This window comes from Arvicola amphibius, chromosome 13, assembly GCF_903992535.2.
Source record: "Arvicola amphibius chromosome 13, mArvAmp1.2, whole genome shotgun sequence".
Taxonomy (NCBI): Eukaryota; Metazoa; Chordata; class Mammalia; order Rodentia; family Cricetidae; genus Arvicola; species Arvicola amphibius.
Genome location: NC_052059.1, coordinates 46,546,315 through 46,574,033, shown reverse-complemented (window position 1 = coordinate 46,574,033; position 27,719 = coordinate 46,546,315). Strand labels below are relative to the sequence as shown.

Sequence of the window (27,719 nt, the reverse complement as noted above, 5' to 3'; positions counted from 1 at the left end):
GCAGGCTAAGGAGCCTAGGGGCGGGGTGGGAAGGAGGATCGGCCAACCCCGGGGTGTGGGACTGAGAGTGCGTGCGTGAGGAGTGTGGGGCCGACCAGGAAGGTGGCGAAGGGCGGAGAGTCCGGGTGGGAGGCGGGAGGGGTCTCGCGGGCGCGGAGCGCTGCGGGTGGCGGGCCGGGGGCGAGGGTGGCGGCTCCCTCAGGACCCGGCGCGGGCGGCGCGATGCGGCGGGTCACGCTGTTCTTAAACGGCAGCCCGAGGAACGGCAAGGTAAGCGGCGTCGGGGGCGCGACCCGCGGACCCCTTCAGTTCCCGACAGATCCGGGCAGCCCGGCCACCGGAGCTCCGAGGCGCCGCTGTCACCTGAGCGGCGGGCCGAGGTCCCAGTCCACCTTCCTGCGGCACCCTCCTGCCCTTACCCGTGCTGAGTAATGCTCAACCCCGGGAGGAGGCAGAGATCACCGTGGCGGGTGACCTGGCCAGGTCGGGGGATGGAAACTCCGGGGGACAGTTGAGTGACACCCTCAGAATGGGGACTGGTCTGGAATGCTTCCCTCCTCTTTCATGGTTCCCGGGCCCCCCTGCCCTGACACCGTGCAAAACTTTTGTGCACGTTTTATTGTGTTGCCTTGTTTGGGTCACTTAAAGGACGGTGACAGCAGACCGGAATGACTGATTTGACAGTAGCCTTAGCTGCGTTTAGGCCTCCGTGGAGGGCGTGGTGCTAAATATTTTTCCGATGTTGCAGCAGCCTCTTGCCCCACCCTTGAAAGTTATTCTTTGGAAAATTTTGGCTGTTTCTGCTGGGCTAGTCATGTGTGGTTAAATGACTGCCCGACTCATAAGTCAGCCTGTTTAAAGTCTCAGAAGTAATGAAGCCTTTTAAAGTTTCAGTTGAAGGTACATTGGTCCCCACTCTATTAATGGCCAGAGTACTCTTAATTCCTGCACGTATACATAGCAAAACTATTCAGAAGCATTAAGCGAGAGGCGGGTGCTTTTGAACTCCTCTGCAGTTCTGAATAAACTGACTCTGGAAATCTGAACCACAGTGAGGTTTGTGCTCTGTAACTTTGTTTCCTTCAGATTGGCTATTCATACAAAAATAGTAATAGCATGAGCTCTGCTGGGGCTTCCGAAGTATGTGCCGCAAAGGCTCTATCAGTTCTGATCCTTAACTTTTCCTTAACCAGCTGTGTAACTGGCTGGCTTTCATAAACTGAAGTCTGCGTGGTTTACTGAGAGATTTAGTATCCAGTGTTGAGAGCTGTAGTGTGTGCACTTTGGCCATTGCTGGTCTGTGTTGGACTCCATGCAGTCGAAGCGTTTGGAGGGCCTTCTAAATCCTCGACTCTACTGTACCTCTCTTCCGAGTCCACTGACTTTCATTGTCCACAAATTGAGGGAGTGGCTCTTTGTGTTTTATTTAATTTTTCTTAAAACTTCGAAAAAGTTTTCAGCTTTGGGTTTCCAATTTAAGTCGTATTTACTTAAAAAATCTTTTCATCTCAGAAGATTGGAGAAAGCACGTGTGTGCATAGACTTTACAAAGATGATAAAGTCTAAACTGAAGAATACTAGCTTTTCATATTTAAGAGAAACTATGCCCTAGTCCTTTCTACTAAACTAAAGAATGTATGTTCTAGCCGGGCGATGGTGGCATACGCCTTTAATCCCAGCACTCGGGAGGCAGATGCAGGTGGATCTCTGTGAGTTCGAGGCCAGCCTGGTCTACAAGAGCTAGTTCCAGGACAGGCTCTAAAAAAAAGCTGCAGAGAAACCCTGTCTCGAAAAACCAAAAAAAAAAAAAAAAAAAAAGTATGTTCTAAAGATGCTTTTTCTCCTTTTGGCTGATGGAAAAATATTTAAATGACTCTTATTTGACAAAGATCACAATACTGCCTGCATATGGATGAATATGTAGCATACATGTAGCAACTATATTTAGTCAGGGTCATTGTAAACATGACATGGATGCTCATGAAATAGTTTGCTGTCCTGTCTATAAAGTAGAATATATCATTTAGATTGTCTCCTGACTTACCTGGTTGCTATTTTTAATCCCTTAGGCAAGAGAATAATCTTTTTTTTCCCCAAATGGGTTTTCCTCTTACTGCTTGCTTTGTGTCTCTGGTCCGTGAGGTAGACAGCACACAGCTCATCAGCACGCATCAGGATATCAACATACATTCTATATTTGTGTAACTGATAAGTGCTTGTAATGTTGATGAAAGCTGGGAGCTGGTTTTTCCTACGTGAAATGTAATACCATGGAGGGTGGTGGAAGATGACCCACTGGGATTTAGGGGGGAATGTATATTATCTATGTTTTCATTTAAAAACAAAATCATTTTAAAACTTGGCCTTTCTAATCAGGAAAAGCTTGGGGGCCTCCAGTCACTGAACTTGTCAAACTGGGCTTGTTTTCTTCCAGAACAGAGGCCTACATGTGTAAATAGGTTGATAGCCAGCACTAGTTGGTTCTCTTTGACACAGGATGTATAGAAGCCTACAAGTACAGTAGAGATTTACATCATTCAGTCAGAACTAAATTAGCCATCAACTATGCCAAGTGACTTTAAAACATTACCGCAAAGAAACTGCAGATTGAAGCCAGTATTAATAATAATATAAAAGGCTCTCAGAAGCCAAAGAGTGCCATGTTTTAAGAAAATTATTTGAAGTTTTACTTAATAGCTGGCATTAATAATCAACTTCTTCCTTAGGGTATATTGTTCTTTGAACGATTAGCCAGTGGTATGAGGAGGTCATCCTAATTACTAAGACGTAAGAAAGAGTCTTTTCCTGTACATGCTGGCAAATGGTCTTGGGTTTTTCTCTCCTTTGCCTTAGTTTTTATGTGTTATGGAGGTAGCTCAGGGGTTAAAGCGTTGCACAAGCAACTTGTGTGAGTCCACCAGTAATTCCAGCCCCTGAAGGCAAAGATGAAGGATCACAGGAGGAAGCTGGTCAGCTAGGCTGGCCTTGGTGGCAAACTCAAGGATCAGTTGAGAGAGCCTGCCTCAATGGATAAGTGACAAGCAGGGGAAGAAGCCTCCTCAGATCAACTGTGGGCCTCAACACGCCTGTGCACACAGGTGCAGACACAGCTAAACACATACACACACACAAGAAAAAGAATAAAAACCTTTATTGTTTAATGACAGTCTTATATTTAGCAGAATCTCACTAAATTTAGTGATACATATTTAAAAGATTCCTGCTGGCCAATTTGTCATCTGAGTAAATAAAAATCCTCATTTCGTTTAGAAAAACGTTTCTGACAGTAGCTTACAGTTTACGATTAAATAAATACACAGCTGACTGAGCACGAGCCTAAACTGTTCCACTGATGGGCTTTGAAGATTATACTCCCAGAACGCTGCCTTGTTTGAATCGTGGGGACGAGGGGGCTGTTGTTGGCTCCAGGAAGGTCTGTTAGGCCTACACCTTCCGTGTGCTTCCCATTCCCTTTGATCTCATACTATTCCCTGTAAAGGGGAGTATAAAGAATATGAAATGAGGATTCAGACATCTAAATGAAACATGTGGTTCTGAGTAACCCCGTGTTAGTGCCATCAATAACAAGTTGAGCAAATCATAGGCTTTCTGAATACAGCGTTCGTTCATTCAGCTACACACTTACTGTTTGAGTGTGACCTTCCGTGCCAAATGCTGCAGCTACAGCAGGCGAGGAAATGCCTGGATTCTGTACTGACGCTTGCATTCTTAGTCAGGAAAGAGTTTCCCTTCCATCTGATATTAGGTCAGAAATGTGTTGTTGGTATCATGTATCCAGACTGGAACTTTTCTGTTGTTAGAGGTAAAATCGGACTCTTAACCTCAGCAAAAACTTGCCGTTCTCTCAGCCTGTGTGTTTCTTAATATATTTGATGTAAGCAGAAGATTATAATATAAAATACTGGTGTGCATCAGAATGAAAGGAAGATATTACAAGCCATTAATTTTGTTTCTCGTTGCTGCATTTTGGCTGGCTTGATATGATGGTACAGGTCTCTTGTAGCTACCTGTAGCTGCTGTGAGTTTCTGTGTGCAGCAGTCATGTCCAGAAGTCGGCATTTCTCAGCGCTCCTCCTCATTTGCTAGTGCTTACAGTCTCTCTGCCCACTCTTCCTTGAGGCCTCCTGAGACATTGGTGGGTGGGGTTATTTCGATGATTCACCCACAATGGAGTACTCGTGCTCTCTTATACTTGGCACTCTGATCAGTATTGAGTCTCTCTATCAACTCTTAGCCACTGCAAAAAGAAGCTTCCTTGACCAAAGTTGAGCAACATTAATCTATGAATATAAACATAAATATGTATGTCAGTTTGTCAGCATGGCATTTTAACATAACAGCAGTAGATTCCTCTCTAAGGCCTGTGAGCTTTTGACCAGGTTTATAGTACCAGGCATGAAAATCCCTCCGCTGGAGCAGGCCTCATATCCGATCAGAATGTTTAGGTACTACTAGTGGAAATATAAGTACCCATAATGGGCTATCCCAACTGTAACTGTCACACCCCTATTACAGCAGGGCCCAGCCTACCAGGCAAGTCTATATTGTAGGGTCTAGCACTGAATTAAGACTGTTGTCTTTTTTCCTCCAGCATCCTGCATGGCACCTTTCAGTACTTGGTAAGCTAGTCAGGAGGGAGAATGTTTCTCTGTCAGTCAGGGTTGATTTCTCGTATGTTCTTGTTTCTAAAGTGAGTGGTATCTTCAGCAGTAGAGTCTTACTGTCTAATTATGGTGGCTAACCAGGAGTGATGGCAATATGGTTGTTTTGGCTACTTCTGGGGCTTCCCTGAGGTCCAGATAATTAGTAGGTAGGTATACAATGTCTGACACTGAGATTTTTATTTAGTGACCCATGTGTTCTAGAGCTGCATTGTCCACCCATATATAGTTTATGTATACACATGTGATTATTTTTATTTAGTTAACAAACTAGTAGATTTATATAAAGCCTCTTCATAGTATTAAGTTTTGGTTAGCACACTCCTACTCCCTTCTCTACCTTCCCTGTCTCACTAAACCTTTCACCAGAGTCCCCCACTCCCCGTTCTCTCATGTTGCCTGTGCACTATCTGCTCTGATAATACTCTTCTGTTGCAAGATCATAACTTTCCATACAGCTGTTTCATAAACTCTTGATTTCAGTTAAGTCTTCCTCCATTCCCTTATTTCTCCACCTTCCCCCAAGTGGTCAGTTCTATAAAGTAATTGCAGATTGTTTTTGAAGTCATTATGGGTACTTATATTCCCACTAGTAGTACCTAAATATTTCTGTTGGTTGTGTCCTTTCCACCATTTAATACTGTCATATTTTTTTTTTTTCCTTTTGAAACAGGGTTTCTCTGTGTAGCCCTGACTATCCTGGAACTTGCTCTGTAGAGTGAGCTCAAACTCAGAACATAGCTTGCCTCTGCCTCCCAAGGGCTGGGATTCAAGGCATGTACTGCCACCACCCAGCTAGAATTTTCAATTTTTAATAGTGACCTCAGGAGTAGTAGATATAGGAATAAAATCATCTTCACTTTTAAACTCTACCAGAATTGAAGGTAGTGTGACTTGAGTTCTCCATTTTAGGTAAGAAATTATTATTGGTATTTTGGTTAGGTAAATCAGTATGCATAATTTAACCATTTCATGCTAGTAGTGTGTTTTGATAGGATACAATTTGAAAATGGTATTTAAAGGCAAATTAAAATGAGCTGTGTTCGTACTGTTATAGCAGTCAGTTCCTCAACTACCAGATAGCTTTTCCTCATCATGGCTTCTCCAACCAAGAAAGAAGTGTGTCTGAATAGTATAATATAGTCATGGTGAACTTTAATAGACATGCTTCTCTATTTGCTTCACAAAATGCTAGCATTCTTGGTGCTGACTTTGTTTTATTTTTGTTTGTTTGTTTTTGAGACAGAGTTTCTCTGTGTAGCCCTTACCGTCCTGGAACTCAGTCTGTAGACCAGGCTGGCCTTGAGTTCACGGAGACCCACGTGCCCCTGCCTCTGAGTGCTGCACTGCCACCACCCCAGAGATGCTGAACTTCTTAAAGCAGATGCAGTGACAGGGAAACTTCAGGTCTACATAGGGAAGAATCACACACTTAAAGCAGATAACATAGTCTTTCATTTTATAAGGGCCTGGCTGCTTAGGCACAGTATCAATACTAAAATAAGCTTAGCACCCATTAGCATGTCTTTCTTTTTAAGATTTATTTATTTATTATGTATATAATGTTCTGCCTCCATGGATGCCTGCATGCCAGAAGATGGCACCAGATCTCATTGTAGATGGTTATGAACCACCGTGTAGGGGACTTGAACTTAGGACCTCTGGAAGAACAGCGAGTAATCTAAACCTCTGAGCCATTTCTCCAGCCCCACATTGAGCATTTCTAATGGTAACAATCTAAAATCCTGATTTGAGGACATTTTAGAGTAGGGACATTCAACTAGTAAAGTTTATGCAAATTTTTTTTAAAAATCATGTTGAATATGGTGGCACACACTTTTGATCCCAGCACTTGGGAGATAGAGGCAGACAGATCTCTGTGAGTTCCAGGACAGCCAGAGCTACGTAGACCCTGTATCAAAAACCAAACAGGTAAAAACAAAACACCAAAACCATAAGCAATTTGAGTCCAATATTTTGAATAAAAGAGTTCCATTGCCTTTTTACAGCAGAGTCATAAAGAAAAATTTATGTACCCAGTGTTTAAACTTTCTCAGCAATTTCACACTCTTTTCTTTGTGTATCACAAACATACATTGACACAGGCACACACACTGACTGGACTCTAACTCACAGAAGTCTTTCTGCCTCTACTGCTCAAGTACTGGGATTAAAGGTGTGCACCACCATGTCTGGCTTGCACCTCTCACCATGTCTGACTTACATTGCTATACTTTAAAAACTTGGTTTCCAGTTTGTTTATGTAAAATACAGATGTTTAAAATATTACTGTTATAGTATAATTTCAGTTTCATTTGGTGGTGCTAGTTTGCACAAATGATTTTAAGTTGATAAACAAATGCTAAGAGTAAACCTCCAAGTAAAAAGTATATTGGCCAACTGAGGGGACAGTTTTAAGTTTATAGAACTCTTCAATTTTTCAGATTAATTCTATTTTCTCTAATCGATGATCTTTTGGTTGTCAATTATTAGATTATCAACAACACATTTTATTTCCAAAACTAGTATCAAGAATATGGAAGCTACAAAATAAATTTAAAAATTTCCCTGTCCCTGTGTAAGTAATATAGGTTCTTCATAATAATTTGGAAGACAATGTTTAAAAATTCTCAGTAATCAGTCGTAGTTCTACTATTGAGAGATAGTCTTTCAACTCTCTTATGAATAGTACTTTTAAATTACAGTTATACCATATACTTCATCTTCCAATGAAAGACTTAGATATAATTGATGTACAGAAAAGGTGTGACCTAGTTCAAAACCCTGAAAACAATGACATTTCACTTAATATTCAAGAAATATTTGGGGCTTACTGAAGCAAGTAATGTAACATTTAGCCAAGTAGAGGCTTCCATTTCAACTGCAGAATTCATTTTCTTCATTTCAAAGATTATGGTGACACGTCTTTTATTTTTTTAATCTAGGGTTTTACTATGCCATCTACCCTGACCTCTAGCTCAGTCCGCCAACCCTTCTGGTAGCTGAGGTCATTGCCCTGTTTCCTGTATTTCGTATGTTTTAGCTCTGCTCATCAGGTGTACTTGGTTGGTATTCACAGAATGAATAGCAACTTCTGTCACATTCACTTTGCCATTTGGCAGCACATTCAAGTGCAGGAAGAAAGGTTAGAAAGTAATTGCTGTGGCATCTGGAAAGGTTAATCTGGGTTTGGCAGCAGCCTGGGCTACTGAGTAAATTTCAAGCCACTCTGGGTTACAGAATGAGAACCTGTTTCAAATCAACAGAAAAGAAAGAGAAGAAAAGAGAAAAATAATTGATGAAATAATAAATTATGTTGCTGCTGTGTTCAAACTGATTTATTGATACTAAAAAGTTGAACTCAATTTATACCTTGATTTCTTAGTTTCCAGCCAACATAAAAGTCCCTATCAAGTCTCCCATCTGTGACTAGGCTTTACCAATCAGTTGTGGGGGGTTATGTGTCATGTGTTCAAAGTTGTCTTCATGGGAAGTTGAAAACAGGGAACATGGTACCTTGATTACTTTTCTGTTGCTGTGATTAGACACCATGACCAAGGTAACCTATAAAAGAAGGTATTTATTTGGGGCTTACTGTTTCAGAGGGTTAGAGATTATGACCTGCATGGCAGAGAGCATGGCAGCAGTCAAGCAGGCATGGCACTAGAGTGGTAGCTGAGAGCTTGCATTTTGAGATACATCCAAGAGACAGAAGCACACTGGGAATGACATGGCCTTAGAAATCTCGAAAGCCGTCTGCAACGACTCGCTTTCTCTAACAAGGTCACACCTCCCAATCCTTCCCAGACAGTTCCACTGGCTGGGAACAAAGCATGCGAGCCTATGAGCCTATAGGGATCATTCTCATTCAGACCACCATAGATGGCAGTAGCCAAGCCTTCACTTAGTACAGTTGCTCTTTCCTGGGTGAAATAGGTGCTTCAACATTGCTTACTTTCCCTGCTGCTTAGAACAGCACTGTCCAGTAGAACTGTGGCTGCAGAAAGTTCACATGTGTGCTGTTGAATATGGGAGCATGAGCCTGTGGGCGGGCAGCTCAGTGTTGGGCAGACGAGCAGTGCAGCTAATGAACTGCCTTTGTAAAACTGCTATTTAAGTGAGGCTGGAGAGATGGCTCCGTGGTTAAGAGCGTTGTCTGCTGCTTCAGAGGCCCTGAGTTCAGTTCCCAGCACCTGTGGTGGTTCACAATCCTAGTATCATGGGATCAAATGATCTCTTCTAATGCACAGATAGATGTACGTGCAGAAAAACCATCTGTATAAATATAATAAATCTTTTTTTAATTAAGCTTATTGAATTAAAATTTAAATATTCTCATGTAATCAGTGTAGCACTGGAGTATGGTTAGTAGCCTTTCTGTTCATTAGAAAATAACCAAGGCATAGAAGAAACCAATTCAATCATATGGAAGTGGACAGCAGTTTAATTTGATTGGCTTTGAAAACTAAGTCACATAAATCTCAATGTCTCACATTTAAGTTAGGAGCTTACTTAAGTCAATGTGTTCGTCTTGTGTCCATTTTATAGTATGCCCACAGAAATGAAAGAACTGCAGAGAGAAAGTTGATGTCAGGGCAAGGAGGGGGTGTCATGCAAAAGAAATCATGCAGATGCACAAGAGGCAGAAGAGGAGAAAAGGAAGGATTTAGAAAATTCCTTGTGCTCTAGGGTCAAGGATGAGGGTGTAGCTCTGGGGAGGAGATGTTTTTCCTCTCGCAGCCATTTTGTGTGCTGTGGTGGTGTCTGTCCTTCTGTGTACAGTTGTCTTCTTTATTTCTAACTTTCAGAGATCCTGCTGACAGCGCCGCCATCAGGGGTTATCTTACCCATTAGGAAGCCGGTCAGAGCTGACCAAGGCACAGAATCCATGTGTGGACCAGCTCTCAGCCCCCTCTATGTAGCTGCCTGCATTATTGTTTATTAGACCCTGCCTGATTCGCTGCAGGACACACCTGCCTATTATACACCCCAGCAGTGTTGTGTTCAGAATGCTAGATGCTAAAAACTGGACTTCATGAAACCATAGGTTTTGAAAAATTCATGAGATGGGAAGTTGTTACCTTTTCTATGATAGTTGATATAGTGAGTAACATTCCTATTCCAAAAATGAGCCATTGCTTCAAAGGAATAATAATAATAATAGGAATTGGAAATAATAATAATAGAACAACATAGTAAGGACTTAGATGCTTAGATACTTTACTAAGCTGTAGGCATTAACTCATTTCCTCATCAAACTAAGGTAGATGCCACTGTTTTTTTTCATTACCAGTTAAAACAACAAGCATAGAGTTTGTAACAAGTTGACAGACAATGCTAATCTAGGCTCAGAGGTTAAGAGCACTGGCTGCTCTTCCAGAGCTCCTGAATTTAGTTCACAACCATTTTTAATGAGATCTGGTGCCCTCTTTTGACCTGCAGGTATACAGGCAAGCAGGATACTGTATACATAATAAATAAATTATATAAAAAAAGAAAATGCTAATCTAAATTTAAGTCACATACTATCACCAGAATTTGTATTGAACGTTAAGATTCTAGATTAGTTTTGTTTGGCCACAATTTCTCTATTATTATTGTTGTTGTTGTTGAAAACAGATTCTTCTCTCATACAATGTATTCCCACCACAGTTTTCCCACCCCCACTCCTTCCAGCTGTTCCCCACCCTCCCTCTCCCCCAGACCCACTCCCCCTCCACTTCCTTTCAGAAAAGAGCAGGCCTCCAAGAGACAACAACGAAACAGGACCATACAAGATACAATAAGACAAGGCAAAAGCCTGTGTATTGAGGCTGGACAAGGCAACCCAATAGGAGGAAAAGAGTATCAAGACCAGGCAAAAGGGTCAGAGACATCTGCTTCCACTGTTAGGAGTCTCACAAAAACACTAGGCTAACAGCCATGACATACATGCAGAGGACCTAGTGTAGACCCATGCAGGCCCTCTGCTCACTGCTTTAGTCTCTGTGAGTCCATATGAGCCCTGCTGAATTGGTTTGGTGGGCCATGTGTCCTCCATTCTGTCTGACTCCTACAGTCTTTCCTTCGTCTCTTCCTTGGAGTTTATTCTCTAGTTTTGAGTTTCTACAGTAGGAGGCACAACATAACTATGTACCAGGCAGTGCTGAAAATCTCCTACATGATCTTTTGATATTTTAATCTGTATGGACTGTGATGGTCTATAATGTCAGTGATGACATTCATTGTATATGTTGTTCAAATTAATCTGGTGTGTTCACAGGTGGTTGCTGTCTATGGAACTTTGTCTGATTTGCTTTCAGTGGCCAGCAGTAAACTCGGCATAAAAGCCACCAGTGTATATAATGGGAAAGGTGGACTGATTGATGATATTGCTTTGATCAGGTAAACTTCACCTTTATTAAGCTCTCAACAGTGTGCCCTTGGCTTCTTGCTCTTATGCTGTTTTGCTTATGTAATAGTTGCATTGTTCCTAAGAAAGCTGGGTCTTGCCAAGTGGTTGTTTGGAGTTAGCTGTTTGAAATTTAAGTCTCTTGGACTCTAAGTCTATTGATTAAATAGGGAACCCTTAGTATATTTCAGCATATTGACAATCTGCATTGGTCATATATGACACTGACAATTTCTTCTTTACAGCAGTTCAAAATTTTAAAAACCTCTTATGTGCACTTGTTTATTGTTAAACTCATTTTTTTTAAAATTATAAACATCACAAGGAACTGATGCTAAATACTACAAAATTCCAACTAGAGATAACAGCGGGGTCTTCTATAATGTTGCTTTTTTAAAATTGTTTTTGTGTTTTCGCAGTGTAAAATAGGTGTCAAGCTCACCTCATTCCTCAAAGTATGAGATGACTTTTAGGCAGGGAAGTCATTTAGCACGAAGATGATAAAGAAGACACTCTAGGTAGAGACCACACCAGCAGTGGGATGGCTCTGCTTGAGTTGGATAACTCAAAGCATGGGTTGGCAAAATATGTAAAGACCGTGATGCTTTCAGTGATGTATGTGAAGATGAATCTACACTCGATTCTAGGGCAGACTGACCCTTCAGTATAGTAGATTTCTTGAAAGCAATTGGTTCTAGTTTCTTCATTTTAAACAAGGAGACTGAGCAACTGAGATGTGAAGGGGCTTGTCCAGGCCATAGTTTAGCAGTTGCTCTTTGTCTGTGAGGACAAACTTCCATTCTAATCTAGAAACATTAACTGGCAAAGTAAGCAAAATACAAATCTAAATAAATTAGAGTTTCTTAGTTTTTTTCTTTATCTCAGTTTCCATGGATAATTGACCAACATCATTGTATGGTATACATTATCCTAATTTTCGATCATAAATTCTATTCCAAGAAAGACCCAATGTATTCCTATGTTGAGCCACAAAGTGATCCTTATAAGACAGATGGATATGACTGTGACGGAAGTAGCCGAGGCTCGCACTAGTGCCTCTGGTCACTGAGTTACACTGACCGTGCCAAGTGGGCCTGGAGGAGGCCACACTGGTCCACCCAAGAGGGTAGGTGACCTGAAACACTTTATTGTAGTCATGGTAGACGTGCAGTGAGTAGGTGTTAGAGTTGCTTAGGGTGTCATCTTCCCAGGATTTAATATGACAGTTTATTTTAATTTCTAAACTGCTAATATTTTGAGAAAGCACTTCAATGACTTATTTAGGGGTAAAGAACTAAAATAAAACAAAATTTGCCTTGTCTTCAGCATGTCTTTTGAACATAAAATAGTACTTTCTTCAACTTATACAAGACTACATTCACAAAATATGATAGTGAATTCCGGTTTTTTTCAATTTCAGAAATACTTTGATATACAGTATTGATCATGTTTGAATTTCAGTCTAGTCAGTTTTCTTGTAGGTAGATTGGTGACAAAGCCTGTTACTTGTATAATCTTAAGGATTGGTTCAGTTAGTCCTCAACTATTTAATATGCTTTCTAGGTTTTGATTATGGCTTTTTAAATTTTGATTTCCCTAGGGATGATGATGTGTTGTTTGTATGTGAAGGAGAACCATTTATTGGTAAGTGGCTCTGTTAAATTTCTACTTTATTTGCCATAGTAAAAAACACGAGATGGTAAGTACTTTACAAGGAGCTGTGTGACTTAACATGAAAAACTATGATGACCAACCCCAGATCTTCACCTTCTTTTTATTCTTCACTGTGCTTATGTCAAATTACACTTAACAATTTGAATTATATTTTAGTGTATATATTTCCTCCTTTACATGTCTTTAAGATTTGCTAGATTTGTATATTTGTGACATGATAAATAATTTTGATTTTACAAAGAACTGTTAAAAAATCTTTGATAGTGTTTGCTAGTACTTCTCTTTGTATATAAGTTAACTTGTAACCATGTATTCCTTGCATAGTGCTTGACAGTCCTTTACTGCTGATCAAATCCTAACAGTGAAAACATGACTTGGCTTCAGCCACTATCCTTTCATATGGAAGAAAGCATATATAGTTGAATGTCTCAAAAGAAAAGACCTAATATATGAGTAAGCAAATATTCTTTAAATAGTGCTTTGTTATTTTGTCCTTATAGTCATTCACGGGTGTGTGTTTAAGTGTTTTTAAAATATCACAGTCAGGGCTGGAGAGATGGCTCAGTGCTTAAGAACACTGGCTGCTCTTCTAGAGGTCTGGAGTTCAACCACATGGTAGCTCACAATCATCTGTAATGAGATGTCGTGCCTTCCTCTGGCCTGAAGGCATATATACATACAGAACACCATATGCATAATAAATAAGTCGTTAAAAAATCACAGTCAGGGGAGGGAAGGGAAACTGGGGCTGGTATATAAAATGAAAAAAATGAATAAAAAATCAAATAAAAATATCATAGTCATTGTATTTGATGAGGCTTTGTTTCAGGTAGTAGCCACATTAAAAGTAAGTGTGCTAGGCATGGTGGTGCATGCCTTTGATCTTAGCACTTAGGAGGCAGAAGCAGGTGGATTCTGTAAGTTTTAGTCTGTTCTATGTAGTAACCAACCAAGGCCACATGGTGATGAGACTCTTGTCTCAAAACAAACAAACAAACAAACAAAAAGCCACAAAATAAACGTGTAGCCCCTTCTGTCTCCACCTTAAACTCTGAGCAAATCTTTTCTCCCTTGGCCTGACAGGAAGTGGTTACTTGCATACTAGCAATAAAATGTTATTCACCAAGTAGTAAATAGTTAGACTGGGGTTTAGTTCAGTAATAGAAGTAGTGTCTGCCATGTATGGAGGCCTGAGTTCAATCCCCTAAAGCCAAGAGAAAGAAAAAGGTAACCAAAAAAATTTACTAGGATTTTTGTTTATTCCTGTGACTTCTTTTTTTAGCTTTCTTTTTATTTCTTCATTGTGTCTTTCACATCACACATCTCCCATTCATTTTCCCATCTTTTCATATCTGCTCTCTGCCCTTGCAATTCCCCCATCCAAAAAAAAAAAAAAAAAAAAAAATTAAGAGGAAAAAAGAAAAGAAAGGAAAAAAAAAGTCTCATCATGGAAGCTACAGTGAGTCACGCTGTAAATCTTTTGTCCATAATCTTTACTTGCCAGTGTTAATCGCAAGAGTGTTGGTCTGGTTCTAGGCCTTTGGTTTCTGTAACACCATCGATGCTGGGCCCTCACTGGGCCTCTTCTTGAATATCCTGTTGTTGCCCTACCTTGAAGATCCTGCAGCTTTGGGTCTGCAGGACCGGCCCCTGCCTGTGACTTCTTAAGCCTAAGAATAGTTGATAGGTTTTTTATTCTCTGCATGCATTGCTGGCCTGCCAGTGACAACCTGTTTGTCTTTAAACTTAACTGTTTAGTCTGTGGTTTCTTTATGCTCTAGCGTGTAAGGTGTTCATCTTACTCTTTTCTGTCACAGACTTGAAACATTGTGGTTATGACTTGATGTCATGTTCAAGGTGCAGTCTGGTTTATAGTTATTAAAAGGCCTTTTGATGGCTAGAGATAAAATTTACATGCTTATGCTATGAAGTTTATCATATTTTATAAAATGATATGTTTATGCCATGAAACATGATATAAAATCTCATGGGTTCATACTAAATTTTTCAGGGTATATCCAGGATTAGAAGGTTTCACTTCCCCCTTCTGTCTTGACTTTATGTCCTTCTGTATCAGTAACCCTGATTTCCAGGAATGCAGAGACCGATGGGATCACATTACTGTTCATGCTCCATCCCACTCAAGCACATAAGATTTTCAGAGAATAATAATTTTCAGTACCAATAGGGTCTGCCAACAGTTTAACATTTTTTGTATAGCTGCTTGCATTCTTTTTGTTAAAAATGGTTGTATTTCCATATTGTCAGAAGTACATCCATTGTATACTGCCTCTTCTTCCTGAGTTCCATTGACATGTCTTTCAACGGTACTTAATGCTTGCCTTCAATACCTATATCATTCTCTCCAGTGTTTGACTGTCTGACATTTAAGACTCTAGTAAAATTTTCCCAGAGTCTTTGAGACCAGTTTTCTCCAGCATCTTGCAAACTGTGACAGTTTATAGCTCTGTACCTGAAAGTCAGATGTTGAACCACATCAAACCTTATCAAATTATAAACTTTAAATATGTCCATTTATGTCAGTTTTAAAATAAAGCCGTTGTAAAAATTGTTGATACACACTTTTCTTATTTTGGGTATTTGTTCTGACATTAAGCGTAGCATCAAAAAAGTGTGGTCTTAGCTGGGCATGGCAGTGCCTGCCTTTAATCTCAGCACTCAGGAGGCAGAGACAGGTGGATCTCTGTAAGTTCCAGGCCAGCCTGGTCTACAGACTAAGTTCCAGGATGGCCTGGGCTACAGAGATCCCCTGTCTCAACAAAACAAACCAAAACACAAAATTTGGTTTTAAGCGACTATTCTTAATTGCCAAAGGACTTTTCTTCCCTTGGCCAAGCACTGTAGTAGACTCTGTGTCTTTGGTTGTATTGTTGTCACGGTCTGGGTACTGTCTATCCAAAGTATCTTATAGGGCTTTGCTTTGAGAAATTACTTCATTGTCTTCCCAGAATCGTCAATCTTAATAGTTCTGTTATTTTTTACATGTCATCTCTAGATCCTCAGACAGATTCTAAACCACCTGGAGGATTACTAGGATCCCACACAGACTGGCTGACATTAAATGTAGGAGGGCGATACTTTACAACAACAAGGTAGGGGTGTGTGTGTGTGTGTGTGTGTGTGTGCGCATGCTGTGTGTCTTAAAGAGCACAACCAAGTAAAACGCTTTTTAAGAATATTATGTGCTGTGAAACTATTTTTAGAAAGCTTTTTATGAAAAAAACTTTAAATGAAGTTAACCTTTCATTCCAGAGAAAGCATAAAGCATCAATTCAGCTTTAAAATTTTGTTTTTTAGATTGTAATAAAATTGATTGCATGTTGAAATTAGCAGTATTTCTAGAATAACAGCTTAAATCCATTAGATAATATAAGGTCAAGAATATTGTAATAAAATGTCTTGCTAGTATTTTAATGAAAAGATATAATGCAGCTTTAGCTTTAAATCAAAGGAATTGCCAGATTAGAAGAGATTTTGGCAACTTACCGCACATTTTTGTTTCCCAGCATTACCCTACCAGGTTATAGCATGCATCTTTTTGAGAGAGCAGCTGAACTCAAGTATACTCTTGACTTAAATATGTTTGTTTATAAAGACACATGGAGAAATCAATTTTTTTCCCTGAATTCTTAGGAGCACTTTAGTGAATAAAGAGCCTGACAGTATGCTGGCGCACATGTTCAAGGACAGAGGTGAGTAGACACATTCTCACTTCCTTTCTGGCCCTTTTTATCTCAGCTGATGCCATAACTATAGAGTGGAGTAAAAGAATTTTTATAAAAGTAAAGACTTGATAACATATTATGTGAGGTTTTTTTTTTTCTTTTCCTTCCACAAATTCTGACTTTTTATGGGGGGATTTTTTTTTCATTAAAATGATATCGCAGGTGTCTGGGGAAATAAGCAAGATCATAGAGGAGCTTTTTTAATTGACCGAAGTCCCGAGTACTTTGAACCCATTTTGAACTACTTGCGTCATGGACAGCTCATTGTAAACGATGGCATTAACTTATTGGGTAAGTTTCTCACACGTGTGTGAATGCTGTGAGTATGGGTGTGTAGGTATTGGCACAGACAGGCTGTCTTTCTGTCTGGTTGTCATATGTCTAGCCATACCTTTTTTCATTTGGATTCTAAATAGATTTAAATTCTATCACAAGGGACTTTTATAGGTTTGTATTATTTCTGTATACTGAGTAGTGTGGTCAAAAGGAAAGACAAAGCTTTTAGATCTTGATGATAGTAATGTTTCAGTTTGCAATTTATTAGAAAATTAACCTAAGTTTTCAGAACCTCCAAAAATACTAATACCAACAGCAGACCAACATTCACTCCTTACGTCTGTGTGATCCTTTCATTTTGAAGCTGTAACATTCTGTCCTGGGTCCCCAAAGGCTTATTGCTATCTCCTAATGCGAAATTCATTGTCCAGCTTCACAGCTTCCCATAGTCTTATCAGTTGCAGCATTGTGCAGAAGCTCAAATCTGGAGTCCCTACTAAGACTCAGAGCAATCTCTTAGTGGTAAGACCCTGAAAAAAACTCAAAACTAAAACTGCATACTTTTAAGATATAATGGCACAGAATAAACAGCCCTATTCTCAGAGAAGAATTGAAGCATTGGAAAGAGGACCCGTGCTCTGCTGGTTACTCTTCTGTAGCTGTGACAATGACTGAGGCAACTTAGAGAAAGGAGAAAAGGTTGATTTGGGCTTAGAGCTCCAGAGGGAGAGTCCATCGTGGCTCATGGCAGGAAAGCATGGCAGCAGGCAGCTGGAACAGGAGGCTGAGAGATCACATCTTCAACCACAAACATGACAGAGCGTGCACTGTAAATGGGGCCAAACTATAAACTCTCAAAGCCTTCCTCCAGCAAGGCTCCATCTTCTAAAGACTCCACAATCTCTCCAAATGACACCAACAGCTGGGGACCAAGCGTTCAGATACTTGGAGCCTATAGGAGATTTCTCATAAACATTTCTCGTTCAAGCATGGGACCAAATCAAGCAAGGAAGATATTAAATCCTTTAGCTCTATGTCTGGCAACATCTAGGGCATAAGTGTGAACTCTCAAAGGTTTAAGTGTTCCCTGCTGTACCTTACCATTTGTTTTGCCCATGGCCTCTCTTCCTGGGCTGACTTTGCTCACCCCTGGTAGCATTCCTTGCCAGACAATTCCATGTTCCTGGTACCTCTAAATCTGCCTTCTTTTGGAATCTGGACAGAAACCTCTGACCCTAGAATCCTTGCACTTTATATTTGTGCAAGAACAGTGTTATGTGGATGTCTTCTACCAGCTCAAATGTTAGTTGGGTCCCCTTAGACAAGTGCTTTTCAATCTGTGGGTCTCAACCCCATAGGGGTCGAGTGACCCTTTCACAGGGGTTACCCAAGACCATCTGTATATCAAGTATTTACATTACGATTCATAACAGTAGCAAAATTATGGTTATGAAGTAACAACGGAAATAGTTTTATGGTTGGGAGTCACCACAACATGAGGAACTGTATTAAATGATTGCAACATTAGGAAGGTTGAGAACACTGCCTTAGACTATGGCGTGGAGTGAGTGCTGAATACTTGTGTGGCTGGATCTGAAGAAACACTTTGCTAAGTGTACTTATCTTCTCAAAGCAAAGTTTTTCAAATGAAGTCAGACCTTCATATCCTTGATCTGTGGTGGGTGAGTCAGTTCCTGAGATGTCCACTATCAAAGTACTTGATCTCATTGAGATGGTGCTATTCTCTTTATCAAGCTGCCCTCCTCATCTGCAAAGTTATATACTGATTTTTCAAATCTTCCTTTTCTGTTTTGTACTTCCAGTTCTCAAGTGGAGGCCAGGCTGAGTAGCCAGCTGCCTGGGATGCAGTCTGGATGTTATACTGTCTTGAAATGCTCTCCACCAGACTAATTAGTTCATTGTTTTTAAACTCACTCACTCAAATTCTTGGATCATGGATAGAACATAGAAATTCTTTGCCAGAATATAATATGAGCGACTTTTATTCTAATTCTAGTGGAGTGCTAAGTCTCATGAATCAGGCCTTAACTATCTACATTCCTTCTGGTCTGGTCTTCAGAGCTTCAAGCTGTCTTGTTTACTAAACTCCACTTACAGAAGTTTTAGCGTTTTTGTACCCTGCTTTTCCAACTATCCAGTTTTTTCCCACAAGCTAGTTTCAAAGCTTAGATCCTCGTGGTTAGTAGTTGTCACACGATCACACCACTTCCTCTGATACCACTGTTTTGTGTTAGCTATGCTCTGTGTCGCGAATGAGGAACGCTCCTGGGTGCATTCTATTCATCATCTTAAGTACGTTTAGTTTCCACCCAAACAGTTTTATATTGCCTCCAGGTTCCCTCAAGTTGTCTAATACTTTAAAAATAATCCACAGTAATTTTTCTGAGACTGAAATGGAGTAATGGAGCTGGAGTTCAAGCCCAGGTGTTACTGGTGCTAGCGGAAAATAGACTGGATATTCTTTCAGCTGTCCAAATGTGGCATTTTGTGTATACAAAGCTTTTAATTCTAAATCTATAATTAGAAAGGAAGCCATACCACATTCCCCAAGAGGGTCTGATTTACACAAAAGGTCTTGGTGAACTGAGAGTGAGGCCCTAGAGAGCCTCTTTATTTAGGGTTTTTATAAGGACTGATATCTCACTGCCCCTTGGGGATAAGATGCAGAGGATCCCTGAAGCTGGGCAGGGAGCATGTGACCCCCGTGAGCGTGCACTGAGGCTGGGCAGGGAGCATGTGACTCGACAAGTGTGTCCTAAGACTGGCAGGAAACATGTGACCCCGTGAGTGTGCACCTAAGACTGGCAGGAAACATGTGACCCCGTGAGTGTGCACCTAAGACTGGAAGGAAACATGTGACCCTGTGAGTGTGCATCTAAGGCTGGGCAGGAAACATGTGACCCCCGTGAGTGTGCACCTAAGACTGGCAGGAAACATATGCCAGGTTGCTTATGAGTGTGTGCCACTCTGAGCTCTGCTCCTCAGTTGTATGGCTGGAAGTGGAGATTGACTTTCCCAGAAGAGATTATTTTCTTCCTCCCAGCTAACTGCTTGGCCTTTCTTATTACAGTCTGAAGGGCAGGCGGGGTTATGTCTGTTTGATTTGTAATTCCTGAGTGAGTTTAGCCAGCCAAGTTAACAGTCCTCATTTGGAGCATAAAGCTAACCTGTACTCTAATGAGAGGAAATGTGTATCTATTTAATCATGCTGAGCAAAGTGTGTGATGCATAAAATCCCCTTTACTATTAGAAATAAAGAAGTATTAAGTGTCTCAGTTACAATTTTGAGTTATTTCTTGAATTTGACTTAAACTCTAACAGTTTGTATTATTTTCTGATTCATTAAGATATTTATAACAAACCCAGTTTATTTACTCCGTTAATAAAATAGATGAATTATCAAAAACAAATGAAATATTTTTAATTGGATTTCACACTAAAAGCACCACTCAATTGATTATTTTAGGACTATATAGACTTAAGATTTTTTGCTAATGGCTTACTTAGCTACCAACATAATCTAGAAATATACCAACTTTTGTTGTAATGTATTTCTTTTTTGTGGAAAAACCTGTTGTTTTATTTCCTCTGTCTCACTCTGTAACCCACACTGACTGTGTGTCCTAGACTACCCCCGGCCTTGGATCCTCCTACCTCTCCATCCTGACTGATGAGATTAGATCCAAATCTGGCTCAGAAAAACCTGTTTTTAAAATAGTTTTCAACGTTCTGTGGGAGCATTCTAAACTACAATTACTTGTTGCTATTGCCCAAGCTTCTACTTTTTTAACTAGGGAGATGGACAGTCAGTAAAGTGCTTGCCCTGGAAGTGTCAGGACCCGAGTTCAGTTAACTAGAGTGTGTTAAGAAGTTGGGCATGGCAGCCTGAGCTGTAATTCCGCAAGAACTGAGACAGGAGGGTGGTCCTCAGAGGCATTCTCAATCAAACCAAGGGTGATCAGCACGTGACAAGCGACACTGGTTTTCACCCGCCTGTGCACTCATATATGTGTGTGTGCAAATGAGCCTACTTGTGGACTCTCAACACTATTGTGAGATTTTAACAGAAAAATGCTATATAAATATCAGAATGAATTGTCCTGTGTGAAAGTCACATCCTTTGTATTTTGATAGGTGTGCTAGAAGAAGCCAGGTTTTTTGGTATTGACTCACTGATTGAACACCTAGAAGTGGCCATAAAGGTGAGACATTTTTTAAAATCATGATCAGTATTACACTTATCATAAGTGTAACTCCAAAGACCCCATTGATTTTTTTTTTTACCTCTTTCTCAAGAATTCCCAACCACCAGAGGATCACTCGCCAATATCCCGAAAAGAATTTGTTCGGTTTCTGCTGGCCACTCCAACCAAGTCAGAGCTGCGCTGCCAGGTAACTCACGCAGACCGTTCACTGCATGGCCTGTGCATATCCGCAAATCTAAGAGCAGTTCCACAGTTCTTCTGAGTGTCCTTTTTTTCCTTTAAATGCAAGATGCAATTCAATTATGAGCTGTGGCTCTGATTTAATTTTGAAGTGGCTAGTGCAGAGGAGATGGAATAGCCTCTTTTACTGTCTAATTGTGCTTCGCGTAGGAGTCCTTGAGGAAGGTGGAAAGTGCAGCAGTTTTTCAAGTTATGTGCATGTGTGTGGCTGGTCAGTGGCAGAAACTTTTGTGTCTTAAAGCATTACAGATTTTGAAGACACCACAGCATGCATCTTTTTTCCCCCTTAAATAAGAGGATTGGATTTTAGAATTAGTAAAGTGATTAGTTTATCGCAGTAATGCTATCAGCAGGTATGTGACGGACTATGGCCCCTCTTTAGGATGTCCACCTTTCAATGTAGTGTGGCCATCTCTACCCTAATATGTTTGGATAGTTTCTTCTGTGAGAACCCATGAAAGCCATGTAGTCTCAGTTCCATTTGCTTATGCTGATAATAAGCTCCATGTGCCAAAGGCTTCTGTAAATCTTGGTGCTTAGTTCCACTAATTAAACTCAGCTCAGACAGACGATTCCAGCATCATGACAGTCTGCTTTTTAATTCCAGGGCTTAAACTTCAGTGGTGCTGATCTTTCTCGTTTGGACCTTCGATACATTAACTTCAAAATGGCCAATTTAAGCCGCTGCAACCTCGCACACGCAAATCTCTGCTGTGCTAATCTTGAACGAGCTGATCTATCTGGATCAGTGCTCGACGTAAGAATCTTTCTTTAGTCATAAGGAAAATTGAAATTTAGGCTGTTGAGTATTCTCAAAAGCAGGAATTGTGTGTTTACTTCAACACAGATAATTGACTATGTGGTTGACACTGGAGGGTCTAAAAGTGGAATGGGTTGGTTTAATTCATATCCTTTGTGATATGAATAAAAGGTTAAATCCTGAGATGAGGTCCTGAGCACCCCAAAGTCGTCTACTAAATTTTTCAGAACTTGTATTATTTGCCAACTTATATGTAAGTCCAGAAAGAACGTGAAATCCATTGACCCTCATATGTGAATGGGAAAGGTAATAACTAAAAGTATCTGGAGGAGGGGGTCCGAAGTGGGTGTGGTGGACGTTCTGGAAGTCAGCATCTCGATGGTGCTCTTTTCTCTACACATATGTGAGAATTTGTCATATATATATATATATATATATATATATATATATATACACATATGTATGTGTGTGTGTGTGTGTGTGTGTGTGTATATATATATATATATATATATATATATGAATGTCTATATATGTATGTAGTTAGTTGCCTGGGTTATCTGGGATTAGAGAATACATACAGAACCAATAATAAATTAAGTTCTTGATCTCAGGACTCTAGTCTATCAATTAATTGACCAGGTATAGCATTTTGTTTTTGATAGTCATTTTTTGAGTTATTATAATCTTGATTTTATTCATTAGTTCAGCCTGTTTACTACAACTTCTGTATCAAATCTAATAAAAAAATTAGTAAATACACATTGTAAGTACTGCTCCTTTCTCTATTCTACCTCAGGCTGAATGTTCCTTCAAAATAGGCAAAAGCATAGACATTAGCATAAAGACAAGTTTGAAGGAGTTAGCATTTATTGAAATGTTGGAAGGCTGCTTGGTTTGGGTAGGGACAGAAAAAGATAAAGACAGAGTTAATCATTCAAAACACCTGCTTTTTAGATCTAGTTCATAAAGGTGTTCTTGTGACTGAGCCATAATGTTCTCTATACACTAGGACTCAAGATTCTCATTGTGCCTACCTTAAATAGTAGATGTGAAGGCCAGTATATATTTCTGATAAAGTGAAATGTTATAGGACTGTAAGTTAATTGTCTCCTGTTACTGGAAGGGACTGTAAGCTGAGTAAAACTTCACCTGCAACCAAACTTCTTCCTTGATGAGTGTGCTTTTATGCATAAGTCTTAGGGTTTGAGACAAGAATAGTTATCATGTAGATTCTATACTTTAAATTTGAACACACTGAGCATCTGTTTTGATCGCCACAGTTGTGAAGAAGTATATTAATGTTAGTTTTACAGAGACATTTTAATCAATACCTCATAGAGTTCAGGCCTTGAAGGCAATGACTTGACACTTGAAACTCACACATGATTTTTCTAACTTTCTGCTCTCGTTATGCATTGTGCTGAGGTTTGGCAATGCCATATAGTAGTGGTTGATACAGAAGTACTCAACAAACAGGTGACTAGTATTATATAGACAAATGACTCCTAAAGTAATGGGACACCAAGAATTTCATTTTTTATTCCTTTCATGATTAGGAAGAGAACTCCATCCCCAGAGTTTATGTCCTCATTTCACCTACATTTTGAATATGATTTCATGATGTCCAGGGCTGTTTATAAAGTCAGAAAATGGCTGTCATAGTTCAGATTACATAAACTGCTTCTTCTGGACTCCTGTTCTATGTACAGTGAACATGCCGTTGTTCATTTGCGTAATTCTTTGAAATGTTCTCAGTTCTTACTGGGTTTCGTTAAAGCAGTCTTCAGGAAAAACAAAATAACTAATTGCAGATGCGTTGACTTGGGTCTTTTCCTATTAATTTCTTTCTTATTGCTTGCACAGATGTTATCAAGTTTAACCCTTATAGCCGGGACTCTTGTGTTCACAGTGTGCAAATCTCCAGGGAGTCAAGATGCTTTGCTCAAACGCCGAAGGCGCATCCCTGAGGCTCTGTAATTTTGAGGATCCTTCCGGTCTTAAAGCCAACTTAGAGGGTGAGGACCTGTCTGCCTGCTCTTGCCTGGAAGGAAGCCCTTAAGTAAAAGTTGTAGTTAGAGGTGAAGCAGGAAGTCTGTGGGCGGAGCCTCCTCTGAGGGCAGACCTGGAGAATCACTTTACTGTCAGCACCCAGCACACAGGAAATAATGCCACAGATCTTCAGTTGAAAAGTTAAATATCAACCTCTGATCTTTGGAAGGGAATAAAATATTCTTATGTTGACAAAAATGAAGAATTTAAGTTTCTCCTGCAGTGTAGTGTCAGGTTTTAATACTCCGTTAGTGTTTTGTTGTTTGTGAGTTGGGCACTTTATTTACTTGAATTTAGGTGACATGGTGCTTGTGGTCTCCCTGACCATTAATTCACAGAGGCATATTATAAAAGTGCCATTTCTTAAAAGACAAGGTTGATTTCTCTCCTCAAAAGTATTGTTCAGACACTTTATTTTATGCCATAAGAGAATAAAACACCACCATTGGAATCTATATTGCAGTTTGGTTAAAAGACAGATTTCAAGTTTATTTCCAAAAGTTGTGGGGTCTTGTCTCATTCCCCTCCCTTAAATAATCTTGTACTTTTGCTTTCAGTAGTTAACATATTTGTAGGTTAAACTCCTCCAAAACCTTGCTTCTTGCAGGTGCTAATCTGAAAGGCGTGGATATGGAAGGAAGTCAGATGACAGGAATTAACCTGCGAGTTGCCACCTTAAAAAATGCAAAACTAAAGAACTGTAATCTCAGAGGGGCAACTTTGGCAGGAACCGACTTGGAGGTGAGGCTCCGGTCTCCAGGGAGTTTTAATGATGAGCATTACTGGTGGGATCATGCCAGCTATCTGGTAGCTGTGTTATATTGAACACATGACAGAGATAGAATTGTATATGAAGATTTAGATTACTGTGGACTTTTCTTTTTTTTTTTTTTTCAGCCTTGATCTCTTGATAGTTCTTAGGATCACAGCAACAAATTTCTTTAAAGGCAAAAGGAACTGACTTTGCATCATTAGTATAGTCCTTTCCATTCTTTCTATTCATGTTTATGAGTATTTTGCCTGCTATATATGCCATATACATGCTTGTTGCCCGTAGAGGTCAGAAGAGGGCATTCAGTGGATCCCTTAGAACTTGAGTTAGAGGTCATTGTGAGCTGCCATGAATACTGGGAAAAGCATTGAACCAGGGTGTGCTACACTTTCAGAGGCTGAATTCATTATCATGGCAGGGAGTATGGTGGCAGGCAGGCATGGTGCTGAAGAAGTCACCTAGAGCTACATCCTGATCCATAAGCAGGGGTGAGGGGAGTGGGAGTGAGGGAGTAGGGGGAGTGAACATGCATTTGGCATGGGCTTTTCAAATCTCAAAATTCACCCCCAGTGACACACTTTCTCCAAGAAGGCCACACCTCCCAATCCTCCTAATCCTTTCAAACAGCTCTACTCCCCGTTAACTAAGCATTCAAATATATGAGTCTATGGGGTCATTCTCATTCAGATCACCACAGGGCATTGGTAGAAGTGTTTCAAAAATGGGAACACTTGGAAATATCATCCTGCCATGCCCAGTAATCATTTTATAGGGACCTAAATTTGATCCTAAATCACTTGAGCTCCATGAGTCTTTCTTTGTCTTACAGAACTGTGATTTGTCGGGGTGTGACCTCCAAGAAGCCAACCTGAGAGGTTCCAACGTGAAGGGTGCCATATTTGAAGAGATGCTGACACCATTACATATGTCCCAGAGTGTCAGATGAGAGTGACAAGAGCTGGAGGAAGAGGTCTCTGATGGAAACGTGTCCTTATTTTATTTCTCTGTCCATCGGCTTGTCTAGAGGAGATAACATTGTAAGGGAATTGCGGCAAATGCTTGTTCCCAGAGGTGCATAAGGGGAAACAGTTGAATTTCCCCCACATTGTGACTGTAACAGAAGAACACTCTGTTTCTAGACTAGGGAAAGTAGACCATGCTGCAGTGTTTTTCGTGGAGCTGGGCATTTGTCTGGTTTCTGACCAGGAGTAGTATCTGTTATGTTTGCTCTTATATAGGCATTGTGTGGAAGTGCCATCTTGGTTTAAGATGCATTTGAGAATTTTAATTTATGAAAAGCACAATATATGCAAATATATTTATTGAACACCTAGATGCAGTAAGGATGTTTAAATTGTTAAACGTCTTGGAAACTGAAGAGTTCTTCAGGTTTATAAATAGCTTTAGTATGCCCTCCCTCCTCAGACGCCGGTCATCATGTGCATTTGGTGAGGGCGAGACTCCCTACAGCTCTCTTCAGATTCATTTCTAGAATGTTTACTGTGTAAGAGAAAACCAGAGCTAAATGTGAGCCGTACTCTGTTCTCACACTTTGAGACAGGACGGAAGGAAAGACCTTGTATATCATTCCACAGCAGAGCGAAGGATCCACCAGTTGCTGCAGCTGTCCAGTGAGCATGCCTCAGCTTCATTACGGGCAAGTTCCATGCTGTACCACGTTAGGCTGCTCTGTCCATTCACTAGTCCAGTTCTTGTGCTCAGTTATCACAAGCAGAGGAAGATATTTCAGAGCCAAAACACCAAGCTGCATCCTCAGCACAGGTCATGTAATGCCGAGTAGTTTATACAGGACCGGCTTAAAACAGACATCCAATCTAAACTCCGTGCAGTTGGAGCTATAAAGCATGAGTAAATCCTGCAGCTGCCTGTGAGAATGCAGCGTCAGATATTACAGCTAAACCCTTGGTAGCAACTAAGAAATTCTAAACTGATGATTTGATTATAGCCACCAAAAAAATTGATGAATAAAAATTAAACATTTGACTGGTATAAGCTGCATTATCAGTCAGTAACTGTGGCTCTTTTAAAAAATACTTTCTGTTGTCTTGTTTTTAAATGAAATTTAGTCCCGTTTTCTTGAGTCATTATCTGTGCAACAGCAGCAGCAGGGCCTTCTTAGTGGCTGTCCCCGTGTCCTTATGTGTTTTCTAAGAGCAGGGATATAAGCTGTGTCCAAATGGGTTCGAGATCCTCCAGACTTGTCAGCTTGAGGTAGTGAATCGTCACAGGTGACCTTGTCCCCTCCAGGAGAGTGGCATGTCTTCATTATTCTGTAGCTTATTCTTCTATCTACATATGCAAAGCTTTCCTTCACAGTAAAGAGCTCACGTGCACAGTGGGAGGAGAGCGCTCCTTTACAGGGAAAGGAAAGCAACTTTGAAAATGAATTATTTTCTTTGCGTTATTATTTTTACCAAGACAGAGAAGTATTGTATTGAGAGATACCTATTTTCATAATCAATATGTGCCTAAATTATATTTAACTCATTTCACTGCACTCTATTTTCAGTAATTATAGACTGTGTTTATTCACTGACTGGTCCTCTGCAGACAGACCTGAGACTGCAGAAGGAGCCAAAAAGATGTAAACACAGTGTGCTTGGGAACTGCAGGGTTCAGATCGTATGTAAACCGCGTTAATAAACGGTGTGGAACGCTGGCAGGCTGTGTGTGCTCTTGCTTTGGAAAGTCAATGCTTTCTGCATTTCCCATAGTTATTCGTGATGGTGCCATGCAGGAGCTAACTGCATAGTGCTCTTAATGGATGTGTTTTGTTGGAAAAGCCATTAAAGCAAATTCACTTCTTGGGTATGGTCTCACCATCCTCTTTCCAGAGACCACCATGGTACAGCACTTTGGTTTTACACTAAGGAAGACATCCG

At 40.3% G+C, this 27,719-nt stretch overlaps 1 protein-coding gene across 1 annotated transcript; it reads left to right on the top strand.

The window, feature by feature from the left end:
* Window positions 1–146: 146 nt before the first annotated feature.
* Kctd9 (potassium channel tetramerization domain containing 9) lies at window positions 147–27,496 on the top strand. Its single transcript, XM_038310703.2, has 12 exons — window positions 147–270; window positions 10,945–11,066; window positions 12,674–12,717; window positions 15,764–15,860; window positions 16,402–16,460; window positions 16,656–16,784; window positions 20,925–20,992; window positions 21,087–21,182; window positions 21,843–21,992; window positions 23,905–24,010; window positions 24,652–24,785; window positions 25,646–27,496. Exons 1-12 carry the CDS (start codon window positions 223–225, stop codon window positions 25,760–25,762), a joined length of 1,170 nt encoding a protein of 389 aa, XP_038166631.1. The 5' UTR covers window positions 147–222; the 3' UTR covers window positions 25,763–27,496.
* The last annotated feature ends 223 nt before the right edge of the window (window positions 27,497–27,719 follow it).

What these genes read in the sequence shown, in the direction of transcription:
- Kctd9 (XM_038310703.2), top strand. Translation starts at nt 223, where the DNA reads ATGCGGCGGGTCACGCTGTTCTTAAACGGCAGCCCGAGGAACGGCAAG. An exon ending in GCACATGTTCAAGGACAGAG is followed by an intron (nt 16,461 to 16,655) that starts GTGAGTAGACAC and finishes ATGATATCGCAG; the next exon opens with GTGTCTGGGGAAATAAGCAA. An exon ending in CGATGGCATTAACTTATTGG is followed by an intron (nt 16,785 to 20,924) that starts GTAAGTTTCTCA and finishes GTATTTTGATAG; the next exon opens with GTGTGCTAGAAGAAGCCAGG.